This window comes from Malus sylvestris, chromosome 15 (assembly GCF_916048215.2).
Source record: "Malus sylvestris chromosome 15, drMalSylv7.2, whole genome shotgun sequence".
NCBI classification, from domain to species: domain Eukaryota; kingdom Viridiplantae; phylum Streptophyta; class Magnoliopsida; order Rosales; family Rosaceae; genus Malus; species Malus sylvestris.
Window position 1 is genome coordinate 44,687,804 of NC_062274.1, and position 25,158 is coordinate 44,712,961.

The following is a 25,158-nucleotide window of genomic DNA, read 5'->3' on the forward strand; positions in this document are numbered from 1 at the left end:
TGTTCTTTTAGATGTGTTGCCGACATAAACATAATTATTTAATATCGAACTCATCATATACGAGTATTATAAGTCAAACTTATAATAGTCCTATGGATAAGTGTACAATCGCGCCGTACGTAGTGCTAAGTGTTGACAATGAGTATTTAAATAATTGTTTTTTTTTTTTTTGGACCTACCGAAGTAATATGCCAAATGGAAGGGAGTCAGCAATGCATGTCTCTCCCAGAGTCCCAATTCCAGGCCAGCTATGAGCTATCCCATTCCGAAAATCCAAGCTGCCAATGGAATCCCAAGTTGAGACAATGAGATAATCTGATTAATTTAATTGCAGAAACAAAATCCCTAAACTGGCAAAATATATTGTATCGTGTAGCCGGAATTGGAATTGGAATTGGAATTGGAATTGAAATCAGATGCAGGCAAAATAAAATTGTTTTTTTTTTTTAGGAACTGCTATTAGCATTTCAAAAATTTCATCGCACGCGTATTTTTTTTCTCTAAATATACAAAGTTTAAAGTGCAAAATAAAAATTCTAGAGTATCAATAACAATTTTATTTCTGTTTAAATCAGGCTTTGGCAATAATTGGCCCATAATTACTTTTAAACAATTATAGTGATTAGACAATAAAAGATAATTTTCGTGAACTAGTGATTGGTCATCATTAATCTCATAAGCTTTTTTTTCTTTTCTATTTTTTTTTTAGTTCTTAAATGACCAAAAAATTGTATATCAAGCTTACATCCATGCAACCTCATCTTATAATTTGGGAGATATTTGATGCAAAGAGAAACATATGTACCCAAGGGGCGGAGCCAGTATTGGCTGACATGGGCTCTAGCCCACAAAAAGAGTTTTCAAGACACGAGTATATTGTTATCATGGTGTCTTGTGCTAATAATATAACATTAAGTAAAAAGATTTCATGTTATATTATATTATTGACAAGTGATGTCACAATAATAAAATACACATATCATAAAAGTTGTTCTCTCCTTCTCGTACCATCTTTTGATAAATGTGAAAAACAAAGGAAAAGTTGGTTTTCAAAGCGTAGAATCTAGCTTACGCCTACACCTAAATTTCACTTCATACTAGAAGGAAGCAAAAATTAATACCCATCCCAATATAAATTTTTTGGTTCCACCTTTGTATACGCACAACTTGTTGAGGTTTTTTGACTTGGAAAGGGATCATCTCCAGATCCTTTCCACCAAATCTACTAATCCGGACTCTTGAAATTTGATCTAACGACTAAAGTTATTATAACTTTTAAAGGGGTTTCATGTTTTTAGCCGTTTAATCAAATTTTCATGGTCCGAATTGATGGATTTGGTGGAAAGAATCAGGAAAGAATCACTTTCCGTCTAACTCAGTACAAGTCATAGATGTGGACTTAACTCACATTGAAAGTACCACAAGAATATGACATAAGAGTTTTTTTGAGATAAAAAAATACACTGCTTTGGGTTTAATGAGTTTTTTAATTTATTTTATTTTATTTTTTTGCTTATTTTCGATCAACGAAGATCCAATGAGCTTGAGCCACCTTCTGTTACTTGAATGAATTTTATTTTTTTGGATAAACTTGAATGGTTAAATTGAAGACAGTATCAGTGCATATGATGTAGTTATAGGCTTATGTTAATCCTGTCCACAAACACCTTTATCATTTTCTATTTCTTCTAACACTTAACAAAGAATAATTTTCCCTAAAATAAAAACAAGGGTTTTTATCATAAATGGTCCTTGAAATTGATCTTCATCATCAAGATGATCCCTGAAATTAAAAATCAATCAATGTAGTCCCTGAAAATAGGTGTCACAAATCAATGTGGTCATTCAGTCACAATTCTGTTAAAAATTCCATTAAATGCTGATGTGGCACATAGATAGGCCTTACAAGATTTACGAGTTTTTATCACAAATGATCTCTAAAATTGAAAATCAATCAATGTAGTCATTGAAAATAGGTGTTGTAAATCAATATAATCCTTCTGCCACAATTCTGTAAAACAATTTGTATATGTGTTGATGTAGGTTTAATAATTAATTCAAAAAGTTGTCTAAATACCTTTTTGCACAATGGAATATTTTTTTTCTTATAGTATGGCCTCAAAGGCACAAGGCTTAACTGTAATACCCGGAAAAATTTAAATATATGAATTGGGTATTCATAATTATGAATGTGTGAAAAGAATTGAGAATTTATATTAATTCATAAAATTTTAGTTTTAAATTTAACTAGTTAAGAGGTTTAAAGTTGGACATTAATTATTTAAAATACATAGACCTTTCGAGGTCAAAATTTATACTTTTGAATAGAGCTCGATCTTACGAATGCGTAGGCGCAAACCGTTTGTGAAATGGAGTTAGAACGAAGAAGTTATTAACGTTTAAAGTTAGGGATAAATTGGTAATTTTAAACATCTTTCGAAGGCTCCAGAAAATTTGGAGCCATGTGACATGCCACATGTGTGGCTGAGATGAAAGGAAGAAACAAAAAATGGACGGTTGAGATTGAAAGAAAAGCATAGAAAGGAGAGAAGGGGGAAAGAATCAGGGGGGAGGACCAATGGAGAGAGATAACTGAGAGAAAATGAGAGGAAAGAGACACGAGGGATTGGGACCCAGGCCTTGGTGACCTGACCCGGTTCGACGCCATACATGTTTCTGACAGGATTTCACCCCTTTTTCTGGTGAATTGTGTCAAACAACCATTTGGAAACCCCTCAATGACCTTCCCTCTCCCTATTACATCCCCAAAATCATGAAATTTGGACTTGCATTTGGGAAGAACACACCCGAGGGTGCCGCGACCTTCCTTGCTTGAAATCCACCAAATCTGAAATGATTTGATTCAATTACCACTACCAATAGACTCCTCTTAACCCTAGGAACAAAGCCCAAGCAATGGTTGAGGTGTCGGAGTTTGTTTGGAGTTGAATCAAGGACACTAATTTCTAGGGTTCCGACGATTTTGAGGGAAATTGGAGCTTTTCCTGGCCAAATAGGACTTGGCCATAGGTATATAGTTGGCTCTACTCTTTGAGATCTTTATTTCTGTAATTTTTGAGAATTTTTAGAAATAGTTGAATTTTTTCGGCGAGTCGGGCCGGCCGACCGCCACCTGCGGCGACGCGTGGCCAGTGGGCCGTCTCTGCCTCTTTTACATAATTTTCGATACTCTGAATCTATATTTGATGTACATATGGTGTGATTCAATTATTTGGACCGATTTTGTGATAGTTAGTCACTAAAAAGTCGAAGTTAATGAATTTGGAAACAAAAGGCTTGATCCCACTCCAAGGTACGCAGACAGTCTAACAGTATTAGATGCGGCCTTAAATAACTCGAAAAATAATTTTTAGAATGGGAAGTGTTTTATAAAAGGAGATAGTGACAAAGTGAGAATAAATTTGTACGTTTGGTGTTTAAAATTTTAATTATGAATAATGGTTGTAAACAAGACAAATAATTAAAGGATTACGATAGGTGGTAGTTAAATAATTGAGAGAAATCCTTTGTGGTGATTTTGTACTAATGAAAGGAATTTAGTAAATAATTTGAGTCTTTACCTTATGGTTATTTAATTAAGGGTTGATTTTGAATTTAATGTAAGAATTAGTGAATTGAATATGGTAGAAAATAAATAATTAATGGTAGTCAATTAAACATGATTTTTAGGTTGTGCCTGTCACCAATAATATTCCCAAAAATAAAAAATATTTCGGGGTGGGGTGTTACATTAACCAAGGCCTAAGAGGGGGTGTGGAAATAGTTTTCAATCAATAATGGACGCACTTCAGATATAACCTCATTATCTTAAGGCAGACCTCGTCGTTCTTTGCATCACCAGACCACCAGGGAAACGACAAACAAGCTCTCCAAGATTAAGGTTGTGAGGATGTTGATCGCTTAAATGTTAATAGTGATGTCCCAAAAGTTGTTGCCAATGGGCTAAGCTGTCACCAAATATGATCTCGATTTAGGTTCAATTCGGTGAAGGGTGTCAAAGTGTGTAAAGATTGGTGTATTGAGGTTTTTTTTAGAGAATAGAGAGCCAATGAGGTATAGAAATGTGGACTAAGGTCGGAGGTGATTGTACGACTAGGTTTTTGGATTGACAAATTTTTTATTAACTATTAAAAACCTAAAAACAAAGAATAATAACTCAAGATTTAGTTTTTTTTTTTTTTTTTTGACAATTGATATTATTTACACTAAAGGGGAGGGGTGAGCTTAGCCTCACAATTGGCTAGCAATAATGACTCAAGATTTAGGGTGTTTTAGAAACCGTAATTATAGAAAGCACTTTTACTCATAAATGTCTTTGGTATAATTGCTTTTATTATAGAAACATAAAATTTTTATTAAAAGATCAAGTACTTCTTTAGAAGGAATTATTTTTTACTCACCATCCTAAAGTGATGATAATGTTCACCACCTTATTGATTACTAGTGGATGAGTTTAATTTAAGCTATTTACTATACAAATCTCAAATTTTAAATTAATCTAACGATAAGTAATAGTGTGGTGAGCATCATCACCACATTAGAGCGATGGGCTCTCATTAAATAACCGTAACAAATTTAAAAGTAAATGCTAACCCTGAAAATTACAAAGCCTATGTGGCGTGCAAGCTGAGTAACTATGAGTTTAGTACGTCCTTCTTGGGAACGTGGGCATGCCAACTCGCAACTAAACTTGGTCGAGGGAGTAGAATAGATGTGGTGGTGTTGAATGCTTGCTGGTTTCTGCAGTTTAAAGACTATGGTCGAGGAAAGAACACATCTCGGCCTCGAGTTCTAGAACCTTAAAACAAGGTTGCCTAGTTCACTGCAAAGTTCAGGATCTCTTGCATTAGGTTCAGTTGCCTCAATTATATTCGTAAGAATATAAGCGTGCCGAATTTGTAGGGGCACGGGTGCTCAAAGGAGATGAGTGTTTTTATGGTGAATGTGAATAGGTAATCAACCTAAACAAAAACCATGTTGTTAATCCAAACTGAAGGTACTCCTTAATTGCTTGATTCTATAGCTCCAGTGCTATTAATCTGAACTAAAGGCGTGTTGACGAGATAGTTAGGATAATTAGTATTTTTCTTAGGGATGTGAAGAAGGCTTCACGTAAAGTGACTGTTTTCGCATAGAACGTTTGAGTTGTTTGCAAAGTTGAAAGGGCTTTTTCACGTCGCATAACCATTTCTACTTATAGGGTTAACCTTCATGATAAACAAGCTTGTCAAGGTAGAATCCTGATGGAATTGTGTTTGCTCGACATTTACTTGAATATTCCCTTTATTTCTTTAATTCCCTTCTTAGCCAAGGCTTCATCTTCACATAGTCTCGGCTTTTTTGATTTGAACTAGGATTCTGATTAAGAATGAATTATGATCCTTGGGATAATTTGCATTTATCAGAGCTTTATTTTGATCCTTGGCACATTCAATTTGCCTTAGACTCAACCGAGTCACATATGATCTTAGTCCTCATACAATCCTATTCTTATGAGGACTTGGTCGAATAAACCCTTTCTCGGCCTAAAAGCCCACTGGCCTGAGGGATCTTTACTGGGCCAAAGGATGTGGCTTGTCAGCTCAAATTAGCCTATTATCGACTCAAACTGTTATTTCAGACCCAAACGTTAAACCTAAAAGTAATTAGAAGTTGTTCAATTGAAAAACACTATGACCTAGAAGAACTTTAAGCATTTCCGCCAAGTACGACAAAATACTCTTAATTGTTAGACAATATTTTAGCCCTTTTTAATATAATCCCAAAAACACCCATATAGTCATGCACTTGGCGATAAGAATTTTGATGCCAAGTGGCTCCAGGGCCAGAATACTTGAGCTATACACAAAAGTTGCAAGAAAATGAGGAATATTTTCCATCCTGTCAAAGGCAGAGGATTTGAGAACTGAAGTGGAGAGGTTGTAACTTGGATGAGATTTGTTTTTGTTGCAGAATAAGATGAGAGAAATACGAAGATATAGAAAATAAAACATGTGGCTGCTGTTTCCCTATCAATTTGTATACCACCCACTCTCCATTGGCGTTAACCAATCCTCTTCAGTCTTTCGCTCACTCATTCCCGCGTCCCACCCGACTTCTCTCTCTAGCCTACTGGCGTGGGGCAGAATTTCACCCAAAAAGTTGGAAAAATTAAAGCAAAGAAAAGTAAAGGATGTGTTAAAAAAAAAAAAAAAAAAAAAAAAAGGTAAGTGCAAAAAAATTCAAATCTTTCACTCCCGAAAAATGAAACCAACGCTTTTGTTGCTGATGGGTGTAAAATCACATCCTCATAATACACAAAAGTAGGAGAAATAAAGCAAAAAGATAAGATTTGTAAAACACAAAACTAAGAGAAGTAACGCAAAAAGATTAGATTTACATACAACCCCCTGGTCCCTGGTGGTGTGCTCCTAGAGAGAGAAAGACACATAGAGAAGAGAGACAGAGAGAGATAGAAGAGATGGAAGATATGCCTCTAATATTATAGTTTGAGAGAAAACTGGTGTTCTGGGTTTTGTTGGTTGTTGAAAAAAATATAATTTTGGAGATGTCAGGTGGTGGTTGCAGTGTGGTTTGGTTCAGGAGAGATCTGAGGGTTGAAGATAACCCAGCTTTGGCAGCTGCAGTGAGAGCAGGAGGTGTGGTTTGTGTCTTCATCTGGGCTCCTGATGAAGAAGGCCCTTATTATCCTGGAAGGGTGTCAAGATGGTGGCTTAAACACAGCTTGGCTCATCTGGATTCCTCCCTAAAAAGTCTGGGTGCTTCTCTCATCACCAAAAGATCCACTGACAGTGTTTCTTCTCTCCTTGAAGTTGTTGTTTCCACTGGTGCCACTCAGCTTTTCTTCAACCACTTATATGGTAACATCAATTTTTCTTAGTTTTTATGCTTCTCAATCTTTTTGCTTTTGTGTTTTTTTTTTTAATTTGTTTAGGCTTTTGAGTTTCTATATTTTTCTGGATTTTGTGATTTTTCAATGAATTTGTTGGTTTTGTATGTTAAATCTCTAGTTTTGGTTGAAAGAAATTGAATTTGGTTTGTTTTCAACATCAAAGGTTGGTGCTTTGATTGATTTGATGAAGCTGTCTGTTAAGTATTACCTACCATGTTACTATTTTTGGATGATTTACTGTTCATTTAGCTGCTGACTATTGATTGGGGCAGAAATGTTAGATTGTTGGTAGTGTACTGGTCCCTTTTTTATCAGGACTGGGAGCAGATTTATTTGCCATCGGTTAACATAGCCTAATTGAATTTTGTTGTTGGTGCACAGCCTAATTGAACTTTGTCTGTTCTGTCCAAGGATTCTTCTGTTATCCAGTTGATGAACTCTTGTATTTCGATTTTGCATAGTTGAGGAGATAAAAATATAAAAAATCAGAGTTTTGCAATTTAATGCTCAGTTCTATGATTCTATCTTCGTGTTTCAGATCCTATATCACTGGTTAGGGATCACAGGGCCAAGGAGGTTTTAACTGCTCAAGGCATAGCTGTGCGTTCCTTTAATGCGGATTTGCTCTACGAACCATGGGATGTTATTGATGTCCATGGTCGGCCGTTCACAACCTTCGATGCCTTTTGGGGAAGATGCCTTAGCATGCCATATGATCCGGATGCACCACTTCTTCCCCCTAAGAGAATTATTTCAGGTTTAAATGCATTTATTTTCTTCTTGAACTTCAACTCTATTCAGCGTACAGCTAGCTTTTATTCGATCTCATGTTCCTCTTGTTTATTTTCCTACAAAAATATTGAAAGGCTGATCCCACATTTTTCATTGGTGTGGTTGGCCATTTTATGTTCTCAATTTCTTATCCAAATGAGTCAAACTGAATAGAATCGAAAATGTGGATGGAAGAAGGCTCTTCTGGTTCCTATATTTTCCTAAGGATTTAATAGTAATAAGATCTTCTTGGTGACTATCAACAGAAAATTGTTGACACAGTGTACACTTCATGTATTGGAAATAGCAGATATTGGAGTTGTGTCACTGCCTCTATAAGCCTCGTGATATAGCCTCTAAGGTGGAGTAGTTGTCATGAGTCATGACTATGTTACTGTTGAACATACTGGGTTCACTGACGGCTTAATTTGCAATTATTTTCTTTTCTTTTGTTCTTGTTCTTTGTGTGGCATGGGTTTCCTGATTCCTCCAGTACGCGTTTTTGTGCAGTTATTTCCAGTTCTACTTGCATACCACCTTTCAGTTCAAATCTTAGATTAACATTCAAACATTCATGACCTTTGCAGGTGATGCATCAAGGTCTCCTTCTGATATATTGGTTTTTGAAGATGAATCCGAGAAGGGAAGTAATGCACTTCTTGCTCGAGCATGGTCACCTGGGTGGAGTAATGCTGATAAGGCTCTGACTACATTTATAAATGGACCCTTACTTGATTACTCTAATAACCGCAGAAAGGCTGATGGCGCTACAACATCTTTACTTTCTCCCCATTTGCATTTCGGGGAGGTGAGTGTGAGAAAGGCATTTCATCTTGCTCGTATGAAGCAGGTTGTTTGGGCCAATGAAGGCAACAAGGCTGGTGAAGAGAGTGTAAACTTGTTTCTGAAGTCTATTGGTCTTCGGGAATATTCAAGATACATTAGTTTTAATCATCCTTACAGTCATGAAAGACCTCTTCTTGGGCACCTAAAGTTCTTCCCCTGGGTATTAGATCAAAACTATTTCAAGGCATGGAGACAAGGTAGAACTGGCTATCCATTGGTGGATGCGGGCATGAGAGAGTTGTGGGCCACTGGTTGGCTACATGATCGAATACGAGTAGTAGTTTCTAGTTTCTTCGTAAAGGTTCTGCAACTTCCATGGAGATGGGGGATGAAGTATTTCTGGGATACACTCTTAGATGCTGATCTTGAAAGCGATGCTCTTGGTTGGCAGTATATATCTGGTACTTTACCTGATGGTCGTGAATTTGACCGCATAGATAATCCACAGGTGCGGATGTTGAGCTTGATTATCTTGAATTATATTGAGCATGTGCTGCTGAACAAACATTCAAACACTTCTAAATTTATACAATGGAAAAAAATTTCCATGCGTTTTTATTCATATTTTGCAGTTTTGGCTTTATTCTAGTGTCCTCATCTAGGGTCACCAGCAATGAATAGAAATCTAGTGCAGTTGTTTGTCAGTGCTCATGACTGTTCATAAGACTGCATTTTTTCAGCCCCCTCAGTACAGTAATGGCTACTAGGTTTATATGGATTGTGGCATGCTGATTATTAATATGGCATCCCTTTGAAATCTGCTCTACAGTATCAATATGGTTTTTTTTTTCTTCTCTTTTTTTGCTTTTTATGGAATTTGACATCCTGCTTTTTAAACTATTAGAAAAGAGAAATCGCGGAGTTGTTTCCCCAAATCACTACTATATCATCATACATGAAAAACTGCAAAAATCTAGTGTTGAAATTTGTTGTTTAACTTTTGTTTCTTCACTTTTACATATGTCTTGGTACAATGCATCGAGTGATATAAATTGACATGCTCCTTTTGTTCTGAGAGGATTATGCAATAGTACCGCTCTTATTTGATCAAGTTCCAGTACTGAAATCTCGTATTTATTTGATTTCTACAGTTTGAGGGTTACAAATTTGATCCAAATGGAGAATATGTGCGGAAGTGGCTTCCTGAACTTGCTAGGCTACCAACGGAATGGATACACCACCCGTGGAATGCACCAGAATCTGTTCTACAAGCAGCTGGAATTGAATTAGGATCGAATTACCCTCTACCTATTGTAGGAATAGATGCAGCGAAAACCCGGTTGCAAGAAGCTTTATCAGAGATGTGGCAGCACGAAGCTGCTTCAAGAGCCGCTGTTGAAAATGGGACTGAAGAAGGACTTGGAGACTCCTCGGAATCAGTACCAATTGCCTTTTCTCAAGACATACAAATGGAGGAAAATAATGAACCTGCAAGGAACAACCCTCCTGGCACTCGGAAGTATGAGGATCAAATGGTCCCAAGCATTACTACTTCGTTGGTTAGAGCTGAAGAGGAAGAAACTTCTTTGGAACTTCAAAATTTGACAGAAGAAACCAGAGCGGAAGTGCCTACAGACTTAATTGTGAATCAGGAACCAAGAAGAGACATATTAAACCAGGGGTTTTTTCAGACTATTCATAACAATGCTCTTCCACAATCCAATGCTGCAATAGGGCTACAACACGCTGTTGAAGATTCGACTGCAGAATCTTCCAGTAGCACTAGGCGAGAGAGGGATGGAGGTGTAGTTCCAGTTTGGTCTCCTTCAAGTTCTAGCTACTCGGAGCAGTTTGGGAGTGAAGACAATGGCATTGGAACAAGTTCGTACTTGCAGAGACATCCTCAGTCTCACCAAATAATGAATTGGAGGCGGCTATCTCAAACTGGGTAAAAAATCTTGAACAAATCACCAATATCCACTATGAGATTATGAAATAAACAGTCTGTTGGGTTCTTTGTTCAAACAAACAATTTTGAACCTTCATGTTGCCTTAGCAGTTAAGAGCTTCGAGGCGTATCACAATATGGAATCGATCTGCTGGTCTCGTATGCATTACTTAAATTTCTCGAGCTTCGAAGTTCTGAAATGATATATCACAAAGCAATAAGTGAATGCCAATTTGTTCAAGATAGAGTTCATGTTTTCATTCACACGCTAGCAGTCTCATTGTTTCCTCAATGTTTCTTCTTTTACAGGTGAAACATATAGATGCAAATAGGGGAACGGAAAGAGTGCTGTGCGGCGTAATGATGCACGCCATCGAAGGTGAACTTGTCATCCACATTGACCGTACGACTCTTCTCTGGCACGAGTGCCTGTATTCCAATTAATACAGGCAACTTATTAGCTATCCATTTTTTTTTTCTTGTTCCACCATAATGTAGCTCTGGTGTATAGCAATGTTGTATTTATAAAGGAAGAGAGTGAAATAAGATATGCAGTCTCTCAGGTGTTTTTCGCTCATTCCATTGGTAACAGATGCTTGGAACATATTCTATGTATCCACGTTTACCTCTTCTTGTAGGTTTGAAATTTTACTGGTCTGTTAACTTGGGTTTTGCAGCACAAAAGTTATCTGCTTAAATATTTTTAACTACTAGAAAAAATAAGGAACAAATTTTAATCATTTTTATGAAGAGAAAAATTTGGTGTCGGAATTTGAATATTTCTTTTTGTGTAAATGTTCACATAAAACTCCGTTGATCTCCTAAAAGGAGCCTCAAGGGCGGTGATGGAGATCCGAAAATATGGTCTTCTGGTGAAAATGCTTTAGCACGTACTACATGCAAAACTTAATAATGTGACTGATTTAAAACTTCTACCGAGTTAAATGAAAACTTCTAACTTTAGTAGTAGAACAACTTAATCTTTGCATCTACGACTTGAGCTCAAATCTTACTCAACCATCTTTAAATCAAAACCTATATATCTGACCTAGGATTTATGATGATAGGACCAACTGTTTATGCAGAACTTCCACAAATCTTAATATTTAGTAGTTGTACCAAAAGTAAAAGATGTCACTACCAGTTGACATCAACTAAACCAAATACATTGCATTCTTAATTAACATCATTCAACTTCCAGCAAAAGCATTAATTGGCTAAGGAATATTGCCGAATTGTTTCTCTTTTGATCTACAAACTGTTTTGTTTTAATGAAAACAATAATGTCACATCCACTCCAGCATTGTTATCATGGAAAAAGACATCATTTTGAAAATATATTAAAGAAAAAAGTAAAGATACAATAAGTTAGACAGGACATGAAGCCAAATCCTAACAAGCAAAAGAAAACTATTAGAAACATAAAATCAATTAAGAGAAACTTCTAAGAGAAACAAAAATTTGGAAGCCCCAAAAGATTATGAGCAAAAGCCGCAACTGCACAAGGCGGACAAGAATCCCACCAATGAACCCCAACATGATCAATACCATAGTTTGCCAAACAATCTTCCACCTGATTTCCTTCGCAATAAATGTGAGAAAACCAAACTTGCATGGAAGAGAGGATGGTACAACAATTTGCCCAATCAACCGATAAATGCCAAGGCACTTGAGAAGATCCCTTAGAAAGAAAATGCACTGCTAAACAAGAATCTCACTCAATCTAAAGAGAATGTCAACCCCTCTCCAAAGCCATATAAACAGCATGAATAATAGCTCTAAGTTCTGCCTCCAAGGTAGTAGCAACACCAAAAGATCATGCAAAGCATCCAAGACAATGACTTAAGTGGTCACAGAAAATACCACCAAAAGCAGCCATACTCAGAGAATCACGAGCCGCACCGTTAGTGTTAACTTTAACTTGAAAAGAACAAAGAGAAATCAAATAACCTCATGAATTCTAGGCGCCCTTGAAGGCCTTCCATGCACTCCAAGCGCTCTAAGAATGCAAGGCTCATCAACTGAGTTTAACATAAAACCTATACCCCAAGAATTCACCTCACAAAATTATATGCAAATGTCATTAACCAACTGATCAACTGTAAACATTTTTCCTTCAAAAAGGATTAAATTTCGAGCTTGCCAAAGTGCGTAAAAACTTTCCCCAATCATACCCACCACAATAATTGAAGTTGAGTGCCGAAACCACGTGGCAAAGGGTAAGAAAAAAAAATGATGTGATATTGGAGAATAATGCAGAAACTTGAAATAAGGCTAAAACGTCCCTACACCAAATTTCCAAAGAAAATGAGCACTCAAAAAATAAATGTTGAGCTGACTCAGTAGCCTTACAACACAAAGAGTACATTGACGTAAAAGAGAATCCCATGTGAAGCAATAAATCATCAGTTAAAAGCTTATCGTGAAGAAAACGCCATAATAAAATAGAATTATGTGGTCGAAAACATCTACGCCAAACCCATCTATTCCAAGGAACAATTGCTAGCTTACTACACTTAAAATCATAAGTCGAAGATAAAGATAGTACACCATCGGAAGCAGTCAAGCAAATTAGTTAACCATCCAATCTCGACAAGGGAAGCTTAATTGTCAAAATTTCAGACCATATAGTAGAAAGGGTGGCAACATGGCAAAACCAATTCCCATTATGAATGAAGTCTGAAACATGTGCAAACAAAAGTTTACCAAGAGATTGCGGAATATCCAACCTTTTCACAATTGAATGACCAATCCAATTTGCATGTCAAAAGTTAATAGAAGCATCATTGCCCACAAACCATTTGGAGTTCTGACTAATATCTACAAATAAAGGCTGCAAACCATGCCAAATAGAAGACCGTTTATAATAAGAGCACACTTGACCGATACTAGTAAAAAATCGTGCACGAAAAAGACTAGTAGCCATTGAAGAAGTAGTAAAATATCTCAAAATTTCTTCAAAAGAAAGGCCTGATTAAAAGCTTGAAAATTCCTGACTCCAAAACCTATTCCTCTAGAAGGGCACAACATTTCTTCCAAGAAATAGCGAAATAGGCTCGAGAATTTATACTCATTGTCCAAATAAAATTGCGAGCCTAGTTGTGAACTTGTAATAAAATAGACTTAGGCCAAGCATAAATAGAGTAACTTTGAGATAACATGCTAACAACTACATAATTAATAAGAGTCACTCTGCGGGCCATTTACCAATCAGATGTACAATTACCAATCTTGTCTGCCAAAACTTGGAAATAAGTTTCGGTCGTCCAACAAAAATTGGAACCCCAAGATAAATAAAGGGAAGCCTTCCAATGGAAATTCCTAACCAAGAGTAAATTAGAGACAGACGAGGAACAACTAACTTACCCAAATAAACATGAGACCTTGCTTTATTCACCAATTGTCTAGAATTCAAGCCATACTCATCAAAGAAAGCTGTAAGTTGTACCAAACTAGCCTTGTTCCCCTTACAGAAAACCATGATATCATCCACAAAAAGAATATAAGAGGGAATTTTAGCTAGCTTTGACCCTTCCAGTTCCAAATAAATGTACTAGACCTCGGCTTCGCAAGACAAAAAAGAAAAGGAAATAATGGATCACCGTGACGAACACCACGACTACTTTCAAAGAAGCCAGCGGGAATTCCATTAGAAAGAATAGAAAGTCTTGCAGATGTCAGAATAGAGCTTACCCATTGAACAAAAGTTGAGTGGAACTCAAAAGCCGTAAGAACTACAACAACAACAACAACAACAACAACAAAGCCTTTTCCCATTAAGTGAGGTCGGCTTTATGAATCCTAGAACGCCATTGTGCTCGGTTCTGTGTCATCTATTAGATTCAAGTACTCTAAGTCTTTTCTTAGAGTCTCTTCCAAAGTTTTCCTAGGTCTTCCTCTACACCATTGGCCTTGGACCTCTATCCCGTAGTCACATCTTCTAACCGGAGCGTCAGTAGGCCTTCTTTGCACATGTCTAATCCACCGTAACCGATTTTCTCTCATCTTTCCTTCAATTTCAGCTCCTCCTACTTTACCTCGGATATCCTCATTCCTAATCTTATCCTTTCTCATGTGCCCACACATCCAACGAAGCATCCTCATCTCTAATGCACCCATTTTATGTACGTGTTGATGCTTCACAGCCCAACAGTCCATGCTATACAGCATTGCCGGCCTTATTGTCGTCCTATAAAATTTTCCCTTGAGCTTTAGTGGCATACGGTGGTCACATAACATGCCGGATGCACTCTTCCACTTTATTCATCCAGCTTGTATTCTATGGTTGAGGTCTCTATCTAATTCTCTGTTCTTTTGCAAGATAGATTCTAGGTAGCGAAAGCGGTCGCGCTTTGGTACTTCCTGATCTCCGATCCTCACCCTTAACTCATTTGGGCCTCCATTTGTACTGAACTTGCACTCCATATATTCTGTCTTTGATTAGCTTAGGCAAAAACCTTTAGATTCCAACACTTCTCTCCAAAGGTTAAGCTTCGCATTTACCCCTTCCTGAGTTTCATCTATCAACACTATATCATCTTCGATAAGCATACACCAAGGAATATCATCTTCGATAAGCATACACCAAGGAATATCATCTTGAATATGTCCTGTTAACTCATCCATTACCAATGTAAAAAGGTAAGGACTTAAGGATGAGCCTTGATGTAACCTTACAGTTATGGGGAAGCTTTCGGTTTGTCCTTCATGAGTTCTTATGGCAGTCTTTGCTTCATCATACATATCCTTTATAGCTTGGATATTTGCTACTTGTACTCGTTTCTTCTCTAAAATCCTCCAAAGAGTGTCTTTTGGGACCCTATCATACGCTTTTTCCAAATCTATAAAGACCATATGTAAATCCTTTTTTCTATCTCTATATCTTTCCATCAATCTTTGTAAGAGATAGATTGCCTCCATGGTTGAGCACCCTGGCATGATTCCAAATTGGTTTTCCGAAATTCGTGTCTCTTGCCTTAATCTATGCTCAATGACTCTCCCAGAGCTTCATTGTATGACTCATTAGCTTAATATCCCTATAGTTCATGCAATTTTGTACATCATCCTTATTCTTGTAGATAGGCACCAAAGTTCTCTTTCACCACTCATTTGGCATCTTCTTCATTTTCAAAATCCTATTGAAAAGGTCTGTGAGCCATGTTATACCCGTCTCTCCCAAGACTTTCCACACTTCGATCGGTATATCATCTGGGCCCACTGCTTTTCTATGCTTCATCTTTTTTAAAGTTACAATCATTTTTTCCTTCCCGATTCGGATGTAAAATGAGTAGTTTCTACACTCTTCTGAGTTACTCAACTCCCCTAAAGAAGTACTCATTTCATGTCTTTCATTGAAAAGATTATGAAAATAACCTCTCAATCTGTCTTTGACTGCGTTCTCTATAGTAAGAACCTTTCCATCATCATTCTTGATGCACCTCACTTGGTTTAGGTCCCTTGTCTTCTTTTCCCTTACTCTAGCTAGTTTATAGATATCTAACTCTCCTTCTTTGGTATCTAATCGCTTATACATATCGTCATAAGCCGCTAGCTTAGCTTCTCTCATAGCTTTCTTTGCCTCCTGCTTCGCTATTCTATACCTTTCACCATTTTCATCGGTCCTATCCTTGTATAAGGCTTTACAACATTCCTTCTTAGCCTTCACCTTTGTTTGTACCTCCTCATTCCACCACCAAGATTCCTTTTGGTATGGAGCAAAGTCTTTGGACTCTCCTAATACCTCTTTTGCTACTTTTCAGATACAACTAGCCATGGAATCCCACCTCTGGCTAGCTTCCCCTTCTTTATCCCACACGCATTGGGTGATTACTTTCTCTTTGAAAATGGCTTGTTTTTCTCCTTTTAGACTCCACCATCTAGTCCTTGGGCACTTCTAGGTCTTGTTTTTTTTTTCTCTCTCTTTTGATATGTACATCCATCACCAACAAGCGATGTTAATTAGCCAAGCTCTCTCCCGGTATAATTTTGCAATCCTTACAAGTTATACAATTATCTTTCCTCATTAGAAGAAAATCTATTTATATTTTTTACGACCCACTCTTGTAGGTGATCACATGTTCTTCTCTCTTCTTAAAAATGTGTTGGCTAAGAAGAGATCATATGCCATTGCAAAATCCAAGATGGCTTCCCCATCCTTGTTTCTCTCCCTAAAACCATGGCCACCATGAAAACCTCCATAGTTGCCTGTTTTCTTGCTCACGTGTCCATTTAAATCTCCTCTTATAAATACCTTCTCAGTCTGAGCAATTCCTTGCACCAAGTCTCCAAGATCTTCCCAAAATTTCTCCTTCAAACTCGTATCCAACCCTACTTAAGGTGCGTACGCACTAATCACATTGATGAGTTCTTGTCCTATTACAATCTTGATTGCCATAATTCTATCTCCTACCCTCTTGACATCTACAACATCTTGTGTCAAGGTCTTGTCCACGATGATGCCAACACCGTTTCTCGTTCTATTTGTGCCCGAATACCAAAGTTTAAAACCTGAGTTTTTTAGATCATTTGCCTTAAGACCAACCCACTTAGTTTCTTATAGGCACATAATACTTATCATTCTCCTCACCATAACTTCCACTACTTCCATAGATTTTCCCGTTAAGGTTCCTATATTCCACGTTCCTATATGCATTCTACTCTCTTGAACTCTACCCTTCTGTCCTAGCTTCTTTACCCTCCCTCGTCTAATAGGATACAAGTACTTATTTTATGTGTCCTGTGTAAAGTTGATAAGAGCATATGCTTCCAAACAACGTTGAGTGGAGTCGTTCAAAAAGAAGTTTCTATGACCCCCTTGCTCATTTAACACTGCATCCGGGTGCCGATGGAGATAAAACAACCCTTGCTCACTTATCACTGTGCTTGGGCCACATAGCGCGCCACTTACGGGTGACGCCTTAGCTTTAGCGCGATTTCGTTATGGATTCATTTTCATAAGGATTCGACGTAACCTAGAAGTGCCGGCTGTCGACTACCTGACGCCCCCTCCTCCTTTATCCGGGCTTGGGACCGTCAACGCATTTAGTATGAAGCAAATTTACACATTAAGCCAAAAATATGCAATCAGAGATGTGTCGACCTTTAAGAAAAGCATATTTGTGGGGCAAAATTATCCGTGAAGCAATAGGGGCTGGGCGATCAGAAAGAATTCTGGTAATAATTTTAAAAATAAAATTAGCCATAGCAATAGGTCGAAACTGAGTGATAGAATTTGCTTCTTGAACCTTCGGAATGAGAACTACAAAACTAGAATTTAGGTTTGGCAAAATGAAACCCGATTCAAAGAAGGAGATAACAGCACGAACAACATTTGCACCAATAAAATCCCAACAAGCTTGGAAAAATTGGCCAGTGTAACCATCAGGGCCTGGAGTACTATCATCTTTCATAGAAAATACAACGTCTTTGATGGTCTGAGAAGATGAAATAGCAAGCAAAGAAGAATTTTCTGATTCTGACACCAGTGAAGGAATAAATCTTTCAACAAGACTCATATCACACGGGACACTATCATCCGTAAAAGCCATAGTGAAGTGATCAAATATGTGACCACGCAAGATACTGGGATCATCAATCAAATCATTATAGATACGAAGAGAAGATATATGAGAACGAGCCAGTCTAATTTTGGCCAAAGTATGAAAATAATTCGTGTTCCTATCTCCTTGTGTATCCCATTTTATCTTAGCTTTTGCCGCCCAAGATTTTTCTTGAACCAATAAAGCTTGTGATAAGGTTTCGTTAGCACAAATTTCTTCAGCATAACGTGCTTCAGAGAAACCGTCAAGCGAAATAGTTTGTTGAATTTTTTTAAGGCTTCCCGAGCTCTATCTACTGTAGCATGAACATTGCCGAAACATTTTTATTCCACTCCTTCAAAATAGGCTTTAAAAGCTTGAGCTTTCTTTGGAGAATAAACATCGGACAACCAAAAACCTGAAAAGAATTCCAAGCATCTTTAGCCATTTGAAGAAAGGAAGAATGCTCCAACCGAACATGTTGAAACTGAAAAGGAGTAGGGCCATGTGCTGCAAATTTAGAAAAGGAAATCAAAAGCGGATTATGATCGGAAGAATGGCGAACTAGAGTTGAGCAGCTTGTAATAGGCCACGAGTCCAACCTAGGAAGGGAACAATTCCACGCCCATTTGTTCAAGTAAATGAAGACCCTTTAAGATCAATGTGCACCAACTTACAGACATCAACCATATTCTGAAAATCAGTTGAAGAGACTTGTCTAGGCAAATTACCACCACTTTTCTCATGAGCCCCAAGAACCGCATTGAAATCAACAAACTGTGTTCCAGCTCAGGGTAAAACTTAAAGATGACATTTTTTTTAGTACAAGTAACATTCTACACTAATTTACACTAAGGAGACGGGGGAAGGTTAAGAATCCTAATCGCAAGGGATAGAATATGAGGTCCTAACCACGAGAACACTCCACGACTTGCAAGATGGCATAATTGTATTGTTAGTGATAGTTGGACAAGTAATATTTATACAATTAATCTATCTTTATTGCACCTTCTTTAGACTGAAAAGTGAAAAAAGTGGGGAGAAAAGGCAATGCCTCACTCATAAAATTATGAAGTGAATCATGGTCTTGGAACCTTAATAATGATCTCTTTTGGTGCCATACTAAGAAGCAGATGATATAAAATCATGAGATGCTCATAGTAGTGACTATATATGCTGTCTTCTAGGGCATAAAGCCTATCAATTCTTAAATATTGATCAGCCATTGGCCTATACATATTTTTTTGTGCTTTTTTTTTTTCTGGAAAAAAGCATCCAAAGCCTGCATTTTTCTTAGTAGAAAAAAATTCTCAGATTCAGAAGTCAACACAATATATTACTCGGGATGAAAAAACTAAAAAGTAATGGTCATGAATTTCTTATGTTATCTCTTAAGTGTTTTATTTTTTATTTTTTAAACTAAGAGAAAGCTACAACGAAATGCCCGATAAGCGAAATGCCAAAACCACGCCGCCCGCTTTGGCTTCACAAGGCAAAGTTTATGCCAAATATAAGGATCTTAGCTAGGAGGAATATCCCACTGCCGCCAATGCATTCACAACAAAACTTGCTTCCCGGCCGGAATATTATGGTGAAAGGAGATGCTTTCAGATCGTAATCTCTTAAGTTTAGTATATATGATGAAGATAATTTTCTTAATAAATTAGATTAGATGCCGCATCCCATTTAGAACTCTTTCTTTTTCTTTGGGATTTTGAAAAATTCATGTACTGGAGCGCAATTAATTTAATTATTGCTAACCCTATTAACTAATTAAGCAAATGACAAACCCTACATGCTACAACTTGTTTCAAATATATGCATGAATCTGCATAAAGTCCCTCAGATAATAGGTAAGAAATCATTTTCTTATATTGTTACATTTTACTTGACACGGCAGGAGTGATCGAAGAGCTTTTGGTGCATAGCCAATTCTACTCATGCTGAACTATTCAGACTTGTGAAGGATTTCTAGCTAATATTGGATCAGCCTTCTCATCAAATTTTACTGGCTTAGGTACCCTGAGAACACTGTACACCACAGTAGCAGCAATGGCTCCAAGAATAGGTGCTGCAATATAAACTTAAATGTTCTTGTACAGACCGGTGCCGGCAGCCGGGCCAAAACTCCTTGCATGATTCATGGAAGCTCCAGTGATGGCCCTGCAAAATCCAATACATAAAAAAAGTTTAATTATCATATGTACGTAAGAGTGATAGTACAATGCAAAGCTATAGTAATTAAGAGATTATTAGATTACTAGTGAGGTGGTTATTACCCAGCAATCATGACATTAACCAAAACGGCACCACCTATTGCAATTCCAGAGAGATTCTTGCCCTAATTTTGTCAGTCTAAGCATAGGGTTAGTGCTTTGTCAACGAAAAACCAACAAGTTAACACTCTTTCTTTAGCCTTTTGCTCTACACGTGCAAGTGCAGAAACATTGGTAAAATATTCAGTTTCGACAGTAGCCGACCTAAAAAAAAAAAATGTGTCAAAACCCTAACCGAACATAGAGAAACAGGCTGGGAAAAATAGAGGATAGTACCGCTCTATCATCAGTGACGACACCACAAATGGTGAACAACAATATAAACGTGATGACGAATTCCCAAGTACCAGCCTGAGCGTCAGGCTTGCTAATGTTGCACCAGACAACTGTGACATCACATACATAGGTACCTATAGTACAAGCATAATCAAGCATTTCTTTAGCAAGTTGTAATTGAAAATGTTTATAAAGACACTTGAATTTTTTTTATTTTTAAATTTTATGTTTTAATTTAAATTCACATTGCATGTATAGATTTTTTTGTCTTAATGCATTCAGGAAGCGATTTTGACACATAGTTTACCTTTTATGGCACTCCAAATTGAACATTTCATTGTTTTTATACTCATGCTGAACTGAAAGTGAAAATCACTACCCATATTTTGTGGTGGATCATTTCTATTAAAAACTAATCCAATTCAGTCGCTAGAAAAACTAAAATTGAAAACTAACATGTTATATATGCGCTATTAAGATAGGATACGGGAATTGAACTCACATATCGACCCTCTCCTTCATTAATCAATCTTAGTCTTTTTTTATTACACTAATCTACATTAAGAGAATGAGAAAGATTTGAATATGAGATGTAGTGGGTTGAAAAAGCTGTAAATCATCATGAAAATCCATCATTTGGCCCATCTTAGTGTTTTAAAGTCTAAAAATAAGCTATTTTTCTAATTCTATAAGAGAATAAAGGTCATTAAACTTTTATAACTTTATGTAAAGAAGTTATTTCAATGAAGAAGCTCTCAAATTTTCCGTGTAACAAATATACGAAGGTATGCAATTGTGTCACACATGTTTGACTGGAAATCTGCGGCCAGCAGCCAAGGCAATAGTAACTGCAGGATTGAAATGGGCACCAGAGACATGCCCAACTGCATATATTGTGGCCATAAAAACAAGACCCCATACGATTGCTATTCCCACGACTGTAAGAGGTTGTATTTTGTTGACAAGTGCGCAGCCCCACAGCCTATAAATATAACAATGTATGTGCCCACAAGCTGCGCCATCATCTATTAACATAAAAAAAGGACATCAATCCCATATGGTAAGAATGTGAACAAATTAATTGACTCTTGATTAGTAGACAATTACAACATTTAGGTTATCGCCATGCCAACAGCCATTTGGTCCAGCAGATAACAGACGGTTAAATCTCATAAACGATAGTTGTTGAAAAAGCATAAGTTACTCTCATGAAAACGTATGAGTTATGTACCTTTTGGAAGATTGAAGTAGAAATATCAGCCTTGGCCACTTTTTGAGTACCGTTTGCTCCTGCTTCTTGCATAGTAGTGTGTCCAATGGACAATACAAGTTTAGGAGAAGAAATTGAGAAGTTAGACATTGCAAAAACTTAGAGGGCTAGGTTTGATTGATTCCTTAATAATGAATTGGCCACCTCTAGCAAACACTTACTTATATGCACTAATTTCTTGCACTTATTAGACGCAATAAGTCGGCACTGTCAACAAGGATATTTCCTATCTCTGTTATGGAATTTTATATATTTAACTTCTTGTGCCAGGAAAGAATTGTTTGGTTGTGTAGTTGTGCATAATTAATTAATTTATTGAGTCCGGACTGAGTAAGCTATTCTTTTTTAGTTTTGGGAAATTGATTTGGAATGATAGGTACATTTTTAGTATTCGGGAATCAATTTGGTGGAATATTACACCTAGTATTGATTTGGTATTGAGATGCTTTTATAAAAAGTGGGTATAAAAAAAAGCTGAGCTTAAAAAAGTGTTTGGTAAATACTTAAAAACAACTTATTTTCACAGTTTTGAGTGAAAAAAGCTGAAAACGTGAAGCAACTAAAATGAGTTTATTCTCATAGCACAAACAGAAATAGTTTTTTTTTCAAAGCACAGTAATGCCAAACCAGTAAACTTGATTTGGGACTTCCATCCGTCCATTAATAGACAAGTCAGATGCTAACAAGGAAAAGAACATAGAGAAGAAAGTTAATTATCTTTTAACTTTTTGGATGAATGTAATTTGCTCACTAAGTCAGAATCCATTGCATTCATTTGTAAATTGTGCCAAGATTAGTTATAAATCGAGTGACCAAGTTTGTGTCATGGTGAAAAAAGTGGATAGATTTTTAGAATGCAATGTTTCACAAGGAAAAAATTGTGCAGAAGTTAAGGTTTAAGATTCCAAGGAAACTTTAACACAAAATGTTTTATAACTTAACACGATGGATTTAAATGAAGAATTTTAATTTTAGTAATAGAGCATTTATCTTGGCAACGTAGGTTGGGTAAGAGTTTGATTTATACTCCAATCCTCTTTTAAATCAAATCTATATATTTGACTTTGGATTTATGACCTAGGACCAACAACAGTACACATGCAGTGTCTTGTAAGTTGTACCAAAATTAAACAAGGTCACCACCAGATTTTCTGAGAATTCCTTGGCCGGCTGCAAGTTGGAATTTGAAACCCTACAATCCGACCCAAACTTAATATAATGTATCAAACACAAAATAGAACAAGAAAAAGACATGGAATTTATATATTGCCCCCTTAATTAGTAAAATTAATGTTTATATCATCCAACTTCCAGGACCAGCACTAATTGGTTAAAGAATATTGCAGATTTGTTTCCTTAGTATCTCCATATAGATTGCAGCTGAAGTTAAACTTCAAAATGGAGCCCAACATACCATTTTTCTTAAACTACGGAGAGGAGAAAACAATGCTCTAACCAACTTGACTAAGATCAAATCTTCCATTACACGTCTTTTAGATTTACTGTTTTTAGGCACAGTTCAAAAAGTAGAATAATTGTGGGGAGAAAAGGAGTATGCTTCATTCATAAAATGTATTAAGTGAAACATGGTATGGGAACCTTCTTTTGGTGCCATACTAAGAAGCAGATGATATAGAATCATGAGATGCCCATAAGAAATGTTATAGGCATAAAGCCTATCAATTCTTAAATATAGATTGGCCTATATTTTACTGACTTTTGTTTTCTCTGGAAAAAGAGCATCCAAAGCCTGCATTTTTCTTAGCAGAAAAAAAAAGCATCAGATTCAGGACTGCTAGTGCAGAAGTCAACACCAATATATTACTAGGAGGAAAATATGCAAATTATCTGATGAGGGATCAAGAAAGCTATATACCACTACAATACATGAAAAGCTTAAAGCTATGAAAGTAACAAAAGCATAAGGTAATGCTCATGAATTTCTTATGTATTATCTGTTTTAGGATTATTATATAGATTGAAGATGATTAATTTTCTTAATAACTTAGAATAGATGCTACATCCTATTTACAGTTCTTTCTTTTACTTGGGGACTTTGAAATATTCCCACCGATCCAGTAACTACATTTATAAATGGCGTTGCTATTGGCACTCTAAAACTATCATCTAGCATTCCTTTTTATACAAATTTTTTCTTGTGTTCTTATAAATTTAAAGTGCGGGATGACCTTTAATTTTAGAGTATTATAACAACTCCCTTTATAAATACTTAAAAGAAGAATTGGATTTTAACCAGTATTGAAAGAAAGCTGTAAACAAAATCAAATTTACTCGAATGATCACTAACCTGTAAACTTGTTTTTTTTTTGTTTGTTCTTTAAAGTAAACAATAAACACATAGCAAATGTTGAGTACGAAATTCACGAGGGGTATAACTTGAAGTCTTTCTGGCACTAATATGACACCCTTTAGATCTTTCTGATTAGGTAAAGACATACATTTTAGTTTTATGAGACTCTTAGTCAAAATCAGGTTATGAGATTTTTGGCTTTGAGGCCTCAGCCAGTAGTCACAGACATTTGTGGTTATTATCATTGTTAATAATGTGGCCAATGAGAACAGAGTTACTTGCTAGTTCCTTATTTCATGTCCTGCTTTTGTACATTAACAGCAGTAAAAAGCAAGAGCCGCTATCTTAGAAATCAGAGAAGCTGCCCAAGTGGGCTTGCAGATCAGGATTCTTCTTTTGTCCGTTCGAATATGATTTATTAAGTAAAGGGCTTTTAGTCTAGGTATTATTAAGAAATGATACTTAGCTGTTGAAGCTCACCCCTTTATTGTTATGTAGATTTTCAAACTAGACAGTCAAGAAGGTAGGCGGGATGGGATTGGATTAGATGTGAGGTTAGAATTTATATTTATTTATTTTGACCTTGTAAGAATTATAGAGTTTCTTTTTATGAGATAAATTTAGTTTTCACCCCGTATCAGTTAGTTTTATTTTATTTATTTATTTATTTTGACCTTGTAAGAATTATGGAGTTTCTTTTTATGAGATAAATTTAGTTTTCACCCCGTATCAGTTAGTTTTATTTTATTTATTTATTAATTTTTGCCTTAAGCACATGCAAAGTTATTTTTTCACCAACTCCAGGTCTAGTGACCATGACACATCCCGACCTGGGCCCCAACCATATCCCGGACTCGACTCTGTCGTAGCACGATATTGTCCGCTTTGGGCCCCGACCATGCCCTCACGGTTTTGTTTCTGGGAACTCACACGAGAACTTCCCAGTGGGTCACCCATTATGGGATTGCTCTCGCGTGAACTCGCTTAACTTCAGAGTTCCAACGGAACCCGAAGCCAATGAGCTCCCAAAATGCCTCGTGCTAGGTAGAGATGAGAATATACATATAAG

General features: G+C 36.6%; 1 protein-coding gene and 1 pseudogene across 3 annotated transcripts; one reads left to right on the forward strand and one right to left on the reverse strand.

The window, feature by feature from the left end:
* Positions 1 to 6,159: 6,159 nt before the first annotated feature.
* Positions 6,160 to 11,081, forward strand: LOC126602557 (cryptochrome-1-like). 3 transcript variants are annotated; one of them, XM_050269457.1, is made up of 6 exons: positions 6,160 to 6,881; positions 7,452 to 7,670; positions 8,272 to 8,978; positions 9,622 to 10,418; positions 10,530 to 10,577; positions 10,728 to 11,081. In XM_050269457.1, the coding sequence occupies exons 1-5, from the start codon at positions 6,569 to 6,571 to the stop codon at positions 10,531 to 10,533; spliced, it is 2,040 nt and encodes a 679-aa protein (XP_050125414.1). In that variant the 5' UTR covers positions 6,160 to 6,568; the 3' UTR covers positions 10,534 to 10,577; positions 10,728 to 11,081. The 3 variants fall into 3 exon arrangements, with proteins under 3 accessions (XP_050125414.1, XP_050125415.1, XP_050125413.1); XM_050269456.1 differs by lacking the exon at positions 10,530 to 10,577 and having other exon boundaries at positions 6,191 to 6,881; XM_050269458.1 differs by lacking the exons at positions 10,530 to 10,577; positions 10,728 to 11,081 and having other exon boundaries at positions 9,622 to 10,422.
* Positions 11,082 to 19,773: 8,692 nt separating this feature from the next.
* On the reverse strand, positions 19,774 to 21,868 carry LOC126603011 (nodulin-26-like; annotated as a pseudogene).
* Positions 21,869 to 25,158: the final 3,290 nt, after the last annotated feature.

Coding starts and splice junctions, on each gene's coding strand:
- LOC126602557 (XM_050269457.1), top strand. CDS start 6,569: ATGTCAGGTGGTGGTTGCAGTGTGGTTTGGTTCAGGAGAGATCTGAGG. Junction 6,882..7,451: donor TTTCTTCAACCACTTATATG/GTAACATCAATT, acceptor TTCGTGTTTCAG/ATCCTATATCACTGGTTAGG. Junction 7,671..8,271: donor CCCTAAGAGAATTATTTCAG/GTTTAAATGCAT, acceptor TGACCTTTGCAG/GTGATGCATCAAGGTCTCCT.